Below are 15515 nucleotides of genomic sequence, written 5' to 3'. Positions count from 1 at the left end.
ATATAATGGACGCCACAGGGCTATTGTGTGTGTGTGTGTGTGTGCTTTTATTTGGTTACAGTTTGGTGGGTTTTGGTTTGGTTTTTGGCTTTTTTTCTTTTTGGGTGCTGCTTTATTTTGTTTTCTTGGTTTTTGGAGGGCATTGTTGTATTGGGTTCCTGTTCGTTTTTTGAGAAAGAACTTAAAGTTGAGTGGGAGGGAGAGGATATTGAAAGACTTAGGGGAAGGGAAAATATTATCAAAATATATTTAAATTTAAAAAATTGTTTTAAATAAAAAAGATATATTTTAAAAATCACATACATTAAAAAACAATACCCAAATAGCCAAAGGGAACTTAAGTAAAGTCTGCACAAGATCAATTCCCTTCCTACTGCTTTGCTTCCCACCCCACCCCCCACACACACCCCCAGCAAGTCTCCCAAATTGACTCCTCTGTTCTTCCAACACAGCTTCCTGATCAGATGTCCCTGAGATCCCTTTCTCTGATTGAAGCCAGTGCTTTCTGATCCCAGACTCCAGCCCTGTATCCAGTACTCTATGTGACTGAAAAGATCACCCAAATTCTTTCACTCTTCACATCCTTTTCTCCAAGATGCTCATAAATGCATTTACTTCACAGGATCAGTGAAGACAGGGATAACAACATCATCTACATTATTGTGTAAAGTGTTTTCATATTTAATTATCATAATAATAAAATATTCAGAATCATTAAAACAGTATAGAAGATAAAACTGTCTGAAAAGTAAGATGCTAGAAAGCATAACTACTTTCTTCCAGAGCAATATCATCAGTTTTGGGGAGGCCATATTTTGAAGCCAAATGTAGAAAGATTCTCCTCCCCCCCCATGGAGGTACAACGTTTTAATTACCTAAAAAATAATTTAGGATCATGAACACCAAAAAAATATTGTATCAGACTGTTTCAATATGTTCTTTTGTGGTGGTTTGAAAGAAAATGGCCCCCAAAGGGAGTGGCACTATTAGAAGCTGTGTCCTTGTTTGGAGTAGGTGTAGTTTTACTGGAGGAAGTGTGTCACTGTGGTGGTGGGTTTTGAGGTCTCATTTCTCAAGCTTCACTCAATGTGACAGCCAGTTGACTTCCCATTGCTTGCAAGATGTAATATCTAATACCATGTCTGCCTGAACACCGAAATGTTCCACACCACAATGGACTGAACCTCTGAACTATAAGTGAGTCATCCTCAATTAAATGTTTTTTTGTAAGAGTTGCCATACTCATGGTGTCTCTTCACAGCAATAAAATCCCTAACTAAGACATCATATATTCAATTCACTGAGATCTTTTGAAAGTTCTCAAAATATTTGTACATTACAAAGATTTTTTTAAGAGAAGTAACCCTTTATTTCCATGTTTCTCAAATTAAGCTGGGTAAGTATTTTTTAACTTCTACACTTACTCCTATTTTTGATATCCAATAAATGGTATGAAATACTTGTTCCTTTAATGTTATTTTAACTATTGATATCTAATGGATACAAACAGAATGTGAGGTGACTTTCTTCCAGATTAACTCTGAGATATGATAAATACTATTTCCATCTGAGGTTAAAGTTAATATGAACCGCTGGGCGGTGGTAGCACACACCTTTGATCCCAGCACTCAGGAGGCAGAGCCAGGTGGATCTCTGTGAGTTCCAGGCCAGCCTGGTCTACAGAGTGAGATCCAGAACAGGCACCAAAGCTACACAGAAAAAACCTGTCTCGAAAAACAAACAAACAAACAAAAAGTTAATATCAACCTTGTTCAAAAGCATCAAATCACTTCTGGGCACATAGGAAAAAAAATGTGAGTAGAAATATTGTTCAATTTAATCAGCAAAAGTAACACCTTCTTGACAAATGAAGTATAGAAAGTTTGAAATTTAGGCTTTATCTCACATGTAAAGGGTCTTATAAAATTCTGATAGTCAATCACAAAGCTAGCACTATTTACAGATAGGCCACATGTCAAATCACAATTTCAGCAAAGAGCCACATTGGGCGCCATTTGTAGCTGGAGTTTTCTCCAGTCCTGCCCAGCCCCACGGACCTTACAACCACTTATAAAATAATCACTCAGAAGCTCATATTAATTAAACTGTTCAACCATTAGCTCAGGCCTACCACTGTCTAGCTCTTACACTTAAACTCAGCCCATTTCAATTAATCTATACCTTGCCACATGGCTCGTGGCTTACCGGTAACTTACATCTTGCTACTCATCATGGCGGCTGGCAGCATCTCCTGTTCTCAGCCTTCCACTTCCCAGAATTCTCCTTTCTCTTTGTCCCACCTACACTTCCTGCCTGGCTACTGGCCAATTAGCATTTTATTTATCAATCAATCATCCACAGCAAGCCATAGTTATTAAAAGCATTTCAAGACTACTTTTGAAAAAAAGTTCAGTGCTGGAGCTGGAGAGATGGCTCAGGGGTTAAGAGCACTGGCTGCTCTTCTAGAGAACCTGCATTTGATTCCCAACACCCACATGGGGCAGCTTATAACCATATGTAACTCCAGTTCTAGGGGATGCAGACAAACATATAGACAAAACACCCATACACATAAAATTCATGTATATTAAAAAAAATATTCAGTGAATTGTGAAAGTAGAGATTTTCTGTGAAGAAGAAAAAAATGTCTTCTGAACTATTTATGGGAAAGGAAATAACAGCAGTCATGATTAGAAAGGGCTGTAATGAAAAATATGTATCTTAAAACACTAGAATAAAAAAGAATTATTACCATTCCTCATCAGTAACTTACTGCCAATATACAGTCCAATGCATAATAAATTATAGAGTCATATATATATGCACTTAATTTGCCAAAACAGTCATAAAGTTTAATGAAGTTAACTCTCAGCAGGCAGATTTATGTCTATCCATTTAATATAAATGAAGAAAATAAAAAATATTTAACAACAAACATGATGCATTCACCATTAGAACATGTCCACTAATTGTAAAATACTCAATTTGGTGAATTATTTCCATTTGCTTTACGATGTCCACTCAGCTTTCTGACACTTCCTGTATTTGGAATCTGCACTAAATCTTGAGATGGGCCTGGCAAACTCAGGCTCATATATAGCCAAGGAATTAATCAAAAGTTGGTACTTTCTGGCACCACCACGTTTAATTGCTTGGACTTGGGTTAGTTAATAGGCATAAGGCCAGTAAAACCTGCCAAAAAAAATACAGTAAATTTAGTACTTACTGCCTTGAGGTCTTCATTAACATGAGTATCATTCATTATAAACTCTGGATAGCCAACTTTTGCCAAAACAGCTCTTGCCTATAAAAAGAAAAATGAGAAATATGATGTCAGAGTTTCCTCACTTAAATCATTAATAATCACTGAATGTAGGGCTTCAGTTTTCATCTGAAAACTCCATTGACTAAATGTCTTCTATATGCAAGTCACTGTAAATGATAAAACAAAAAAAGAGTTACCACCTGTCCTCAATGTGCTACAAATGTAGTGAACATACAAACAATAACAGACTGTGAGCATAGGTGATAGATGTGAAAGCATGAAATACATTTTCAAAGTCTAAATGACGCAATAGCAAGAAAACAAATTCTTTAAAGAACCTGAAAATTGTTTTTCATATATATATATATATATATATATATATATATATATATATATATATATATATATATATATGCAGCAGGTATGTAAAAGGGAATATTTCAACAACATCACTAATCATAAGGGAAATGCAAATTAAAACTATAATAAAATATTATCTGGCATGTGGTAAGCTGGCTATTATAAAGAAGGGTTGGTGCGGATCTGAAGAACCAGAGAATACTTACCTGCCACTGTGGAAAATAGACTGCTAAAAACTAAAACTAGAATTACTGTTAAATTCAGCAATTCCTCTACTGGGTGAAGCCATAGATAATAGGTACCACCACCACCACCATCCCCAAAATGAAATCAGTATATCAAAGAGCCATCTGGACTCCCATGCTCATTGCAGCACTATGCGCAGTAGCCAAGAAACAGAGATGACCTACTGATTGATGTGTGTGGATAAAGTGTAGTATACATAAACACATACAACAATGGAGTAATATTCAGGTACAAAAGGGTAATAAAATCAGAGATCATTGTGGTAACTGAAATAAACTAGACACAGAAAAACAAGTACTACTGAAAAAATAAAGGACCATGTGGTAATAGCAGACCTGTGAAATAACCTGAATACTCACAAGCTCATGTTTGTAGACAAAATCCAAGCCCACACTGATCCACATGGTCAATTGAGTGTGTAGATTTTAAATGTTTCACCACAGAAAAGGATAAATATGTAAGTTAATATATATGCCAATTAATTTCTATTAGCCATTCTACAATGTATATCTATGACAAAATATCTGGTGCACTTCATGAATATATAAAAAAAGTTATCCTACAATAAATTAGTATAAAAAACAAGTATATAGGAAATTCATGCCATGCTAACAAGCCTTTTTTGTTGTTGTTATTCATATAAGTAAGAGTTAAATATTTCCAAGAGGAATGAAAAGAGATGAGTCATGCATCAGGATGATTATCCATGTGAGTGATGACCAGAATACCAGAAAGATTGGAGGCAGGGGGTCCAGAATAATTTAAGATGCGTCATATCATAGTCATCCACTTGATAGACACAGGTACTAATGATTACCTTCTTTGTTTTGCAGCATGCAGGGAATAGATAAAGGGAAAATCAGTGTGAGTGCCAGTCTGGAGCAACAACTGGCAAACTGTGGCCTAAGGACCAATTTCAGGTCTCTTCTTCTACCTGTTTTCATAACTAAAATTATGCTGGAACACAGCCACACTCATTCATTTACCTATTATCTATAACTGCCTCTGTGCTACAATTTCTGAGCTGAGTCACTGAAACAAAAACTCTGGGGCCCACAAAGTCTCCAATATTTTATCTGGGCCTTTGGAAGAAAGTTTGCCAGCCCTTGCTCTGGAGAAATTTTGCAGCTCCATGTGTAACCCTCTCCCACTATGTCCCCAGATTCTGGATTTCATAAAATAAATGCAACTCACAATGGTGTTGCAAGTACATTCCCTAGGCTCCACCCACACTCCCTGGGATGCCTTTTATCACTTGTATATAGATAGCCCTCCCCCAAACTCTTTTTTTACAACTGTTTTTAATTGAAATAGAGTTATATCGTTTTTCCCTCCCTTTCTTCCCTCCAGCCCCTCCCTGCAGCCCTCCCTTGAGCTCACATGCCCCCCTCCCATTCTCACATGCCCCCTCCCATTCTCAAGTTGATAACTTGTTTTTCATTGTCATCATCATTGTTGTTGTTGTTCTACACACACACACACACACACACACACACACACACACACACACACACACACACAAATCCAGATGAGTCCATTTTGGTGGTGGTGCATATGTGGTTTCAAGGGTAACCATTCATTGGACAACCATTAAGGGGGTTTATCACTTGGAGGGGCTAATTCTCCTTCTCCCAGCAGTCAATAGTTGTCTATAGATCTTTGTCTAGCGGTGGGACCCTCAAATTTTTTCCCTTCCATATTAACATGTCCATTGGTATTATCATTTTTCTGGTCTTGTTTCTGCAGCCATTTCTAGAGTCCTGTCTTCTCTAATTGCCAGCACCAGAAAATCTGAAGGCCTATATATAACTAACCACAGCTCATTCTGGGACGTTGATCTGCCTTCTGTCATTCTGAGCTCTCGCTCCTTACAGGTAACTCTTAGCCAATGACTGATTGTGGCAGGATCATGAAAGCCCGACATCTTCTCTTCAATTTAGGACCAGCTCAGAGGTATAATTTACACTAGCAGAGTTCCTCACGGGATCAGACTACTTCCAAAACGTCTTCTGACATTGCATCCTCCCTTCAGCTCTTCCCTGTCTTGGTCTAATTTCTCCTATTCTGCTGCTGCTTTCACTTGCAAGTATTTGCTAAACAAATCATTTGCATGAAAATCTGTATTTCCTGGCCTACCTTCAGATGAGCAAACAAAAGACTTAGGCAGCCCCAGCCCCATTAGCTGTATTCCAGCAAAACCAGTGACCTCCCACACTGCTCTGGCTAATGATATTTCTTCTATAGTCCCTTCCAAATCACCTCACTCAAGAAATAAATGGAGCGAGATAGTACACCTCCCTTAACTTCTTTGAGATAATATAAATATTAAATATCATCAGAAACTTCCAAGTCAAGATTTAGAATTTTAGGAGTGCTGCAGGACACAGCCCTAATAGGTTTTGCTGTTCCAGGGACTCACATACAGCACAGATCAAATTCTGCCTTCAAAAGCCTGTGAGCTACACTTAAATTTTAATATGATAACAGGATGTCACAACCATTCCAGGACCACAAAACAACATCTCACATATTTATAGGCTACCTTTTTCTGAAACTACTTACTTTCCTAGCTGTAGCTAATTTCTCAGTATAATTTAGTGACTCACCACAAGTCATATGCATCATTTTAGCAAATGAAGAATTGTAGGTAGTTCTTTTCAGCACACACAACCCCAAAAATATACAAGACAAGCTGAGTCATGAACAATTGTTTTCTGAACACTGGCTTTCCCAAAGCATATCAGTGAATTATGCATTTTTTTTCCAACCTCACTCTCTGAGACCTCACTGAACTACAGAGTTTCACAGAATACATTAGCTCCTGTACTTATATGTATAGCACTGAATCCTTTTTTTGTTTATTTAGCATCACTGCAACTTGAAGAAAATCAGAAAAGAAATGCAAGGAATCCAGATTTCCCTACCAGGGATACACAAATAAAATCAGGTAATGATTCTAATAGCAGACTGCTAACAGCTCAGTAGAATATTCTCTTTTTTTTTTTCAAAAATATATATAGATATTTGTATTCTGGGTCAAATGTTCCTTCTTCTAGAGTTTGTTGCTGATTCCTCACCATTCCAACCCATTCCATTTTTCTCTGAGAAGCTTCAGAACTGCATTGTTCAAAACCCCACTGGGCATGACTCTAGATCAGACTGTCAACAAGAAATGCTCATAGGGCCTTAGAAGGGGGAAGAGATGTAGATGTCATTTATTCACTGAAGCAACATTAGTGAAGCTCATAAGCATCTGCAGCCAGTAGATACAACATGTTGCCACCAACTCCCAAGCATTTTCCTGGGAAGACCCCTTTGGTGTACAGGCAAAAGTGACTACTGGCAATCTTGGTCCTTATTTCCCAGCCCTGCAATAGTATCATAGCCCCTCTAATCGCTCATGTTAAGTGTTTTCCTGCTTGATACACTTAGGAGTATGTCCACTTTCCTCCATACAGACTAAAGCAAATAGTGACACATCACTTCCCAACATATTCAGAATGAAAGAAATGATCCACCAATAGTTGGATGGTTTGTTGAAGGGCAAGGTGTTAGTATGGCACATCTGAAATCAATTATCACACTGGTTGCAACAACAAGAGGGAACAGCAAGTCACCATATAAATACTGAGGAACTAATGGGATGCATATTTAACAGATGGCATATTAGATCCAGTGAGAAACATTTTGCAGGCTATTTGAAGCTGATAAAAAAAACAACTCCAGAGTTTTCTATAACTAGTTATTTCCATCCATTATTCCATGCACACATCTGGAGAGAAGCTACATTTGACAGCTGTGGAAAAAACACAAGCAGATGATAATCTTCACTACCTCTTTGTCTGTAGACAACTATTTCTCTTCTAAAGTCAAAACTGCCTAGTGTATAATATATATTGATCTATTCTACTACCATTCTCTTATTTTTTTATTGGTGGCTAGAGAGACAGTTGTGGGTGCTGGGAAATAAACTCTTAAATTTTTGGTTGTGAGTCTACCCTTTAATAGCTGAGCCATCTCTCAGCCAGCCATTCTCTTTATAATTATAGAGTCCAGTTCTGCTCAAGATGACAATAAAACAAACAAAAAATATATGGCTTCATCTACAGGTTCCTTAACAGTTAGATTTGGCTGTAGGATAAGATCTGGGTTAATGGCATATAAATTAAAATGTTTTGTGCATTTCTGAGCATCTATTTTAAAAGAGAATAGACTCAGCTGAAACATTCTTCCTGCCTTTAGTCCATGGCTTCCCAACTTCAGCAGTATTGACATTGGGGCCAAATAACTCTTATGAGAGTTTGTCCTGTAGGCTGTTGGGTATTTAGCAGCATCATTGCCTTGAACGAACTAAATGCCTGTAGCAATCCCCATGTAAGTTGTGGCAACCAAAACTATAGAGATGTCAGATACCTGTGGAGGGAGGGAGTGACAAAGTACCTTCAGTTGAGAATCTCTGGAGTGCGGATTCAAAGCCAGTGGTAGAACAGCTAGATTTCAAGCACACGGCAACCAAGAGGATGAAGAAATCTACATGTCAAACATGGTAGGATAAAAAGCAAATAGCACGTGACAGCCTCAAAAATGTATGATAAAATGTGTGACCAATACCAACCAATATTAAGCTTGAAAATGGCTACAATAGCATGCCTGAAAGTTGCCAGCTTAGATGCTGTCCTTTCTCCCCTCCACAACATGAAGAAAATGAACTGTTTGAAGCATTACATGCCATGTTTTCCATTATCATTAGTGGAATATAATACCTGCACACTTCTCTTTTCATCAGGTATAGCTTGAGAAAGAGGAAAACAGTCTCTCAAGGTGCTGTCAGTATGATATTATATATAATACCTTTTTTGGATCCCTTGGTCCAAAAAACACAATGAGTATATTCCTATATATATTAGTTGTAGACTACACACAGAACATGGAAACATGACTTCTTTCAAGGACTCAGCATGTTGGAGCATCTCTCAGGGAAGTGTAAGATATCCCTGAACCAAACACCTGAAATCTCCTGTAAAGCAATGTCGCTCTTTTTAAACATAGGATTCAAGGAGCCATACTTGTGGTGAAAGAGAAAACAATGAGAGAAAATGGTATTAGAAGAAAAGCTGTGACCTATGAACTTCCTGAACCATGGCAGAAGATATCCCTAGCAAAATCAAAGTCTGTACATTTGCCAGGAGAAACCAGGCTTTTCAGTCCTACCTCTAAGCCAAAAGATTCTTTTAAGGGTTGCTATAAGCATACCTTTGAAAAGAGAGATAAGGCATACTATAAAATCTAACTCTAGAAAAAAAAAAAGGTAAGGTAAGGTTTTCTCTACCCAGCAAACCAAATGTCACAGCTTTTCTTTCATTTGTGGATCTTTTATACAGACATGCTAACTTATGCATGTGTGTGACATGGAAGGAGAAATGAAACAAAAGTGTACAGGTGAAAGGAGGGAACTAAGGGGATGAGGGAGGTGAAGGGCCGTGGGAGGAACATGCTCAAAGCACAATTGGACTAAAGTGTCCTTATGAAATCTGGTACCAAGCACAATGAAATCACACCAACGAAAAATGAATGGAGAGATGGCTCAGCAGTTAAGAGCACTGACTGCTCTTCCAGAGGACCTAGGTTCAATTCCCAGCACCCACATGGCGGCTCATAACTGTAACTCCAGTTCCAGGGGATCTGACACTGTCACACAGACACACATGCATACAAAACATGAAGCACATAAAATAAAAATAAATTATTAAAAAATAAATAAAAATTAAGGTTGTCATTAGCATTCACCATCCTGGCTCCCACATTCTCACTCTCTCTTTCCCATTACTCCCAACAACTGTCAGACCCTATGTGTTCATACCAGTTGTTCTCCTAACACATCCACACTAGCCTTTCTTTAGCAATATACTGGGCTCCAGTGTCATCTCACCCTCCCCTCTTCATCCATCAAAACCATTATTTCTTCAAAACACTAACCCATGAGCTATTACTGGGGCTTCAAAGCAATTTATAATAAAATGTGAGTGACTAATAGCAATCTAATACATTCACCCTAAGAAACAGCTATATTTAAAAGAGTAGCTTATTAGCCAAATGGACGAATCCAATCTTAAGGAAGGTTTTGTTAGTGGAGAGAACTTTCTTGCTGTTAAGAATCAAATTAAATCTACAGCCTATTCAACTTAATCACCATTGTATTCCAAAATGGAATGCAATGTCAAGCACAGAACAAGTGACCAATGTTCAATAAATACTGATTCACATTATGAGTAATTTAGCTACAAAATTCACTCGGACCAATCATAAAATATAAAATGTTACATTTTATATTGAACTTTTAAACAGGAAAGCTCTAACATTTGATCAAGAACACCGGTCAATGCTCCTCATATCAAGGCATATTTCCATATTAACTAACTTTACCACAGGAGGAAAATATTAAGGAGCTTTGTGAGAGACTAGAGAGGCTTCTAGAAAACGAAGTGAAATATGAATCCATTGCAATTCATTCCTGGTGACAAACAAAACCATAATTTTCATATATGGTAACTGTTCCACATCCATAACTTGACTTTTCATGGTTTCCATTACATGCAATCAACTGGTATCCAAAATATTAATGGAAAATACCAGAAATAAGAAACTCATAAGTTTTAAAGCAGATGTTCTTAGTGGCATGATTTTAAAAACCTTGCATGTCATAATTGCAATGTATGTTAAACCTGGCATACATTGTCACACCAGCTATACAAAACATCCCTTTGCCCATTCTTCATTCCTTACACTGGTTTTGTTGGGTTATTTTATCACAGTGATGAGCCTCACTAACACACTGTGTGTGTTTGTGTGTGTGCATGTGTGTGTGTGTGTGTGTGTATGTGTGTGTGTGGGTGTGCGTGCACATTTTAGCTACTAAGTTTGGTTTTGCTCTTTGCTATGACTACCAAGTACATACACCAAGTCTTAATTGCTTGGGATTTTGTTCCCTGCACTAAAATCTTAGGACTACTGCTTTAAAATTTACAAGTACTTTCTATGGAGACAACAGGGAGTTCATAAAGGGAAAATTATTACTTTAAGGCAGAGAAAATGGCTATCACAAATGAACTCAGAAAACCAATGAACATGGAAAATGTAATACACAACATGATTTAAAACTCTCAAGTCAACCCTGCCTCCCCAGAATTTTCCACAAGGTACAACTACAACTTGATAATGCTGGAGGAAAGAACATAAGCAAATATAATCCTGCTCTATCTGGCTGAGAGCTCTGCAATAGCATATAATTTTGACACACGTGACCAAACTGATTTAAAGACTGGTCAGGTTGACTGCCTTGCTCCTGAATTTGCAAAGCCACTTAGCATTAAGCTGATCTACAGAAAGCAAGATGGCAAGCTCATTTGTTCTAATCCCTACAGACTCAGCTATGGAGGAAAGTCACGTACATTCTCAAATGTCTTGCATGTCTTACATCAAAAGGATCACTTTAATCACTTAATTAAACAGCTTTGTTTTTTAGTCTGCATGGTTAAGTCTCCACATATTTTTTGTCTTTTCTATTAATTTAACTAACATAAGAAAAAAATGGAACAACTGCTCACAGCCCTTTCACAAACAATTTCTAAAGCAACTTTCTTAAACTTGCAGTAGCTTTGAAAGCTTCAGTCAGGCTTAACCATGCCAAGACCTCATTTTCTCTGATAAGTTCTGTAATAACTATTAAACATCAATCAAAATTCTGAGCTGTAAACACCCGGAAGTTTAGGAAACTGTGCAAGAATTATACTATCCTTCAAAACAAAGGCAGTTTCTATGATGTCAGATGGATGACTGGCTCAAACACATATCTTGGCTGGAAATCTTACCCTGAGCAGAGCTAATGGTATTGATGAAAATTAGCCTGGGGAACAGCTTTAATATCCTTTTGGGGCTATCAGGATCCCACAAATAATAACAATGCAGTAATCTAACAAATCAAATTTTATCCTCTTGATAAGGATGACACTGATTTATTATGAGTCTTCAAAGACTGTAATTCTGAGAATTGCTTTTGGGTGTGGTTCACAAGCTAATGCATCATGCCAGGGTGAAGGAGAACTAAACATGGTCACAAATCAGAGGTCTTTTCAACTACAAGCCATAGTCCTAGGTCTGCGTGAACTAGAAGACAGGAATAGTCAGATTTCAAGTTATCCATTCTTAATCCTGCATGGGTAATGCCTCATACAGTTGATACCCATTGTCTACTACTTTCTAATATAAATATGCTCTAGGAAGGCAAGTTCCAAATTGCAAATGAGTACTAGGACTAAAACTATGAACTCCATGTTATCTTGGAAGTGAGTATTTTCTCCAACCTGAAAAAAACAAACTACTCAGGTACAGATAAATCAGAATTTAGACAAACTGCCACTCAATACTTCCATAGTATCTCTCTGTGATATTCTGGCCACAGATGTGAATCCTGTACCCCCAACAGAGTTAAAGATAGTATCATCTGGGTTTTTTTCGTGAATTGTTGTAACCCAAATCACCCAAGTAATTAATTCACAAAGGAACACACATCGCCTCCTCCTAAGAGTTGGGGCAATATTACTTTAAAGAGAGAGACAACATTCATTTATTTCTTTTAAAATTGAACAAAACAGTTGCCACAAATTATAGATTTTGAATCCATGTTTTTGTTCATTTTAAATTCATTCATGGAGTTTTATAACTAGACCAGCCGTGATACCTATTCACACAAATATCCTAAATCTCAATGAAGACAAACCTCACTTGTTCAGACAGAGCCAAAACAGTATGAACCAAGGGCCAAGGAAATCCTATATAATAGCTTTTACAGAAGCCAAAGTTAATTATGTGTCCCTCTGTCTCATGCACAGGGGTCTGCATCAGGGGTCAGCAAACTGTAGTCTGCAGGCCCAAACCAGCCTATCACTTGGATTTGTGAAGATGGGGTTTTGTTAAACTATGCTACTGTGGAAAGGGATTATTTTGAGCTGAAGGCATCTAGGAATCAAGGGAAGCAATAAGAAGCTTTCTGCGTTCCCCTTATCTACCTAAAAGCAGAGCTTTCCAAAACAATTTGACTGTCACAAATCCTCCCTCCCTTTAAGAAAGGCAGCTTCCTGTTGCCAAGGCGAAGGAAGATCCCCCATCTTCTGACATGAAAAGTTGATACCAGGATGACAGCATGTAACAGAACTTACTACAGTAAACTTTACCTTCTATTAGGTTCTCCCATATATTTCTTAGTCATCTTCCATTTGTTAACCCACTCTCATTCTTGTGTGTATATATGTATACAAATATACACACAAACACACACACAAACATACACACATGGGGGGTGGAGGGATGATTCAGCCTAAGACCTTGTACATGGCAGCAAATGCTGTACAGATGACCTACACTTTTAGCCCTTCCTTTATCATTCTTAACATATGAAAGCTCCAAATTCTAATCATTTTGCTGGACTACACTGCCTGGCAGCTATCTTGCTTATCCATATTCTAATTAGCATTACAGCCAGTAGAATTCAAAGATACACACACACACACACACACACACCCCAAATGCTAAACCAAAGGGGATAGAGGAGGCAAAGTTTTTTTCTCCCTGGCAACAGCCCACTCTTCTACATATGGCCTGTGGCCACTTGCAAGCTACATAAGTAAGTTGAGTAGGTGTTACAGAGACCATATGGTCTACACAACTTTCAAACGTGTACTATTTGGCTCTTTACAGAAAAAGTTTTGCCAACCCCTCTTCCACACAAAAGGTTACTAAAATTCTAAAACCTAGTAGTAAAGATAGCAATATGAGATGTGTAAATTTATTTTTTCAGAGCTTCAAGGTGATTTGATAATAATTATTTTAGTAATTATATAATTTACTAGAATAATTATTCATGGTTTATTGAGGTAAACATCTGAGCTTTAAAACAGAGACAATGTACAAATATTAAGCAAAAATGGGAATAAATGTCATGGAGAAACATCCATGCATTTGGGAGAAGAAGGAAAAAAATAAACGATTAAAAAGCATTTTCAAATGTCAAGATCCAAAGAGCTTAGAAATGCACCTGCAATACCTAGGCCCTAACACTGAACATAGCTCCAAGAAATTTAATCAGCTACTTAATCCTGCTCCAATCATTAAATTACCTATTTAAACAGGAGGCAAGTTGGAGATTAACTTAAATAAACACATCCCCTTCTCTCATTAGCAGTTCAATGGAATGAAAATTGGCTCCATTCTTTCTGGTAAGGTTTAGCTCTGATGGGAGTAATGCTTTACTGTCTGAAAAATTCCTGGGGCCATCTAGATGTCTCCATGGGTTAAGGTACATCACTTGTCACTCAAGTATGACCACCTGAGGTCAATCCCCAGAACCCATATTGGAAGGAGTAAGCCAACACCTGAACATGTTCTCTCTGTGACAGTGCGCATTCACACTCATACACACACATGAAAATAGTAAAAACCTTTTAGACAATCTTTCTGATAAGGCAGGAGGAGAGCAAATGAAATAATTTTGGTGAATTATTAAATTAGACCAGTGTAGATTGCTTTGATGGTGCATAGCTATGATCCCGGTATTCAGGAAATTGAGGCAGGAGGATCTCAATTTTGAGATCAGTCCCTGCAGCAAGAGCCTGTCTCATAACATAAAGCAAATAAGTATGAAATACCATGCAGCTTTTTAAAAAATATTTTTGAGATTATAATAAAATGACATTGTTTTCTCCTTCCTTTTCCTCCCTCCAAACCCTCCCATGTACCCCACCTTTCAAATTCATGGACGTGTGTGTGTGTGTGTGTGTGTGTGTGTGTGTGTGTGTGTGTGTGTATTATAATATATATTCTTAAGTGCATATGTAGAACTTTTTAAAAATAAAGGGATGACTTAATTTTCTTTAATGATGTGGTCCTTGGTAGACTGAGCACACACCAGAGCAGGCACAAAACCTAACTAGCTGGGCAACACAAACTGGACTCAATAAGGAAAGAAGAAGAAGAGAATAGGAAGAGGAGGAAGAAGGAGAAGGAGAAGAAGGAAGAAGTAATCTAGATCTAGTGGGTGAGCAGTAATGGGATGTTGGAGACGGTGACAAGGAGATCAGTTGGGAGTGTGAAAATGTTCAAAAGACGTTGTATGAAATTCTCAACGAATTAATAAAACATTGCTAAAATAGCATTTAAAAGTAAATTAATGGATATCATCAAGCCAATGTCCATGCATTGCTTATTCTTTCACAATGGCACATCCTTTTGGGCTTCTGAAAGGTTGGTCTTTGGGCAAGCAGTATCAGCATCACTCAGGAGTTTCCTAAAAATACAAATTCAAAGACCCACACTAGAAGCAGCAAGTCAGAACATCCCACAAATTTACATTATAATGAATGCCACCATAGCATGCTGTGGATATCGCTATATGTAAATAAACTCTGATTGGCCAATAGCCAGACAGGAAGTATAGGCGGGACTAACAGAGAAGAGAATTGAGGGAACAGGAAGGGAAGAGAGAGACTGCCTGGAGCCACCGCCAGGACAAGGAAGATGTAAAGTACCAGTAAGCCATGAGCCATGTGGCAAAGTAAAGATTAATAGAAATGGGCTAAATATAAGAGTAAGA

At 37.7% G+C, this 15515-nt stretch overlaps 1 protein-coding gene across 2 annotated transcripts in view; it reads right to left on the bottom strand.

Moving 5' to 3' along the window:
- Positions 1-15515, bottom strand: part of Phex (phosphate regulating endopeptidase X-linked) — a 195510-nt gene that overhangs the window by 66137 nt on the left and 113858 nt on the right. For both annotated transcript variants that reach the window (XM_059250532.1, XM_059250533.1), the window contains exon 13: positions 3227-3304. In XM_059250532.1, the coding sequence (XP_059106515.1) occupies positions 3227-3304 (78 nt within the window). The remainder of the gene's footprint in view (positions 1-3226; positions 3305-15515) is intronic.

This window comes from Peromyscus eremicus, chromosome X (genome assembly GCF_949786415.1).
Source record: "Peromyscus eremicus chromosome X, PerEre_H2_v1, whole genome shotgun sequence".
In the NCBI taxonomy this organism is placed as follows: domain Eukaryota; kingdom Metazoa; phylum Chordata; class Mammalia; order Rodentia; family Cricetidae; genus Peromyscus; species Peromyscus eremicus.
Note: the sequence above shows the minus strand (reverse complement) of the source record. Positions and strands in the feature narration are given on the sequence as shown.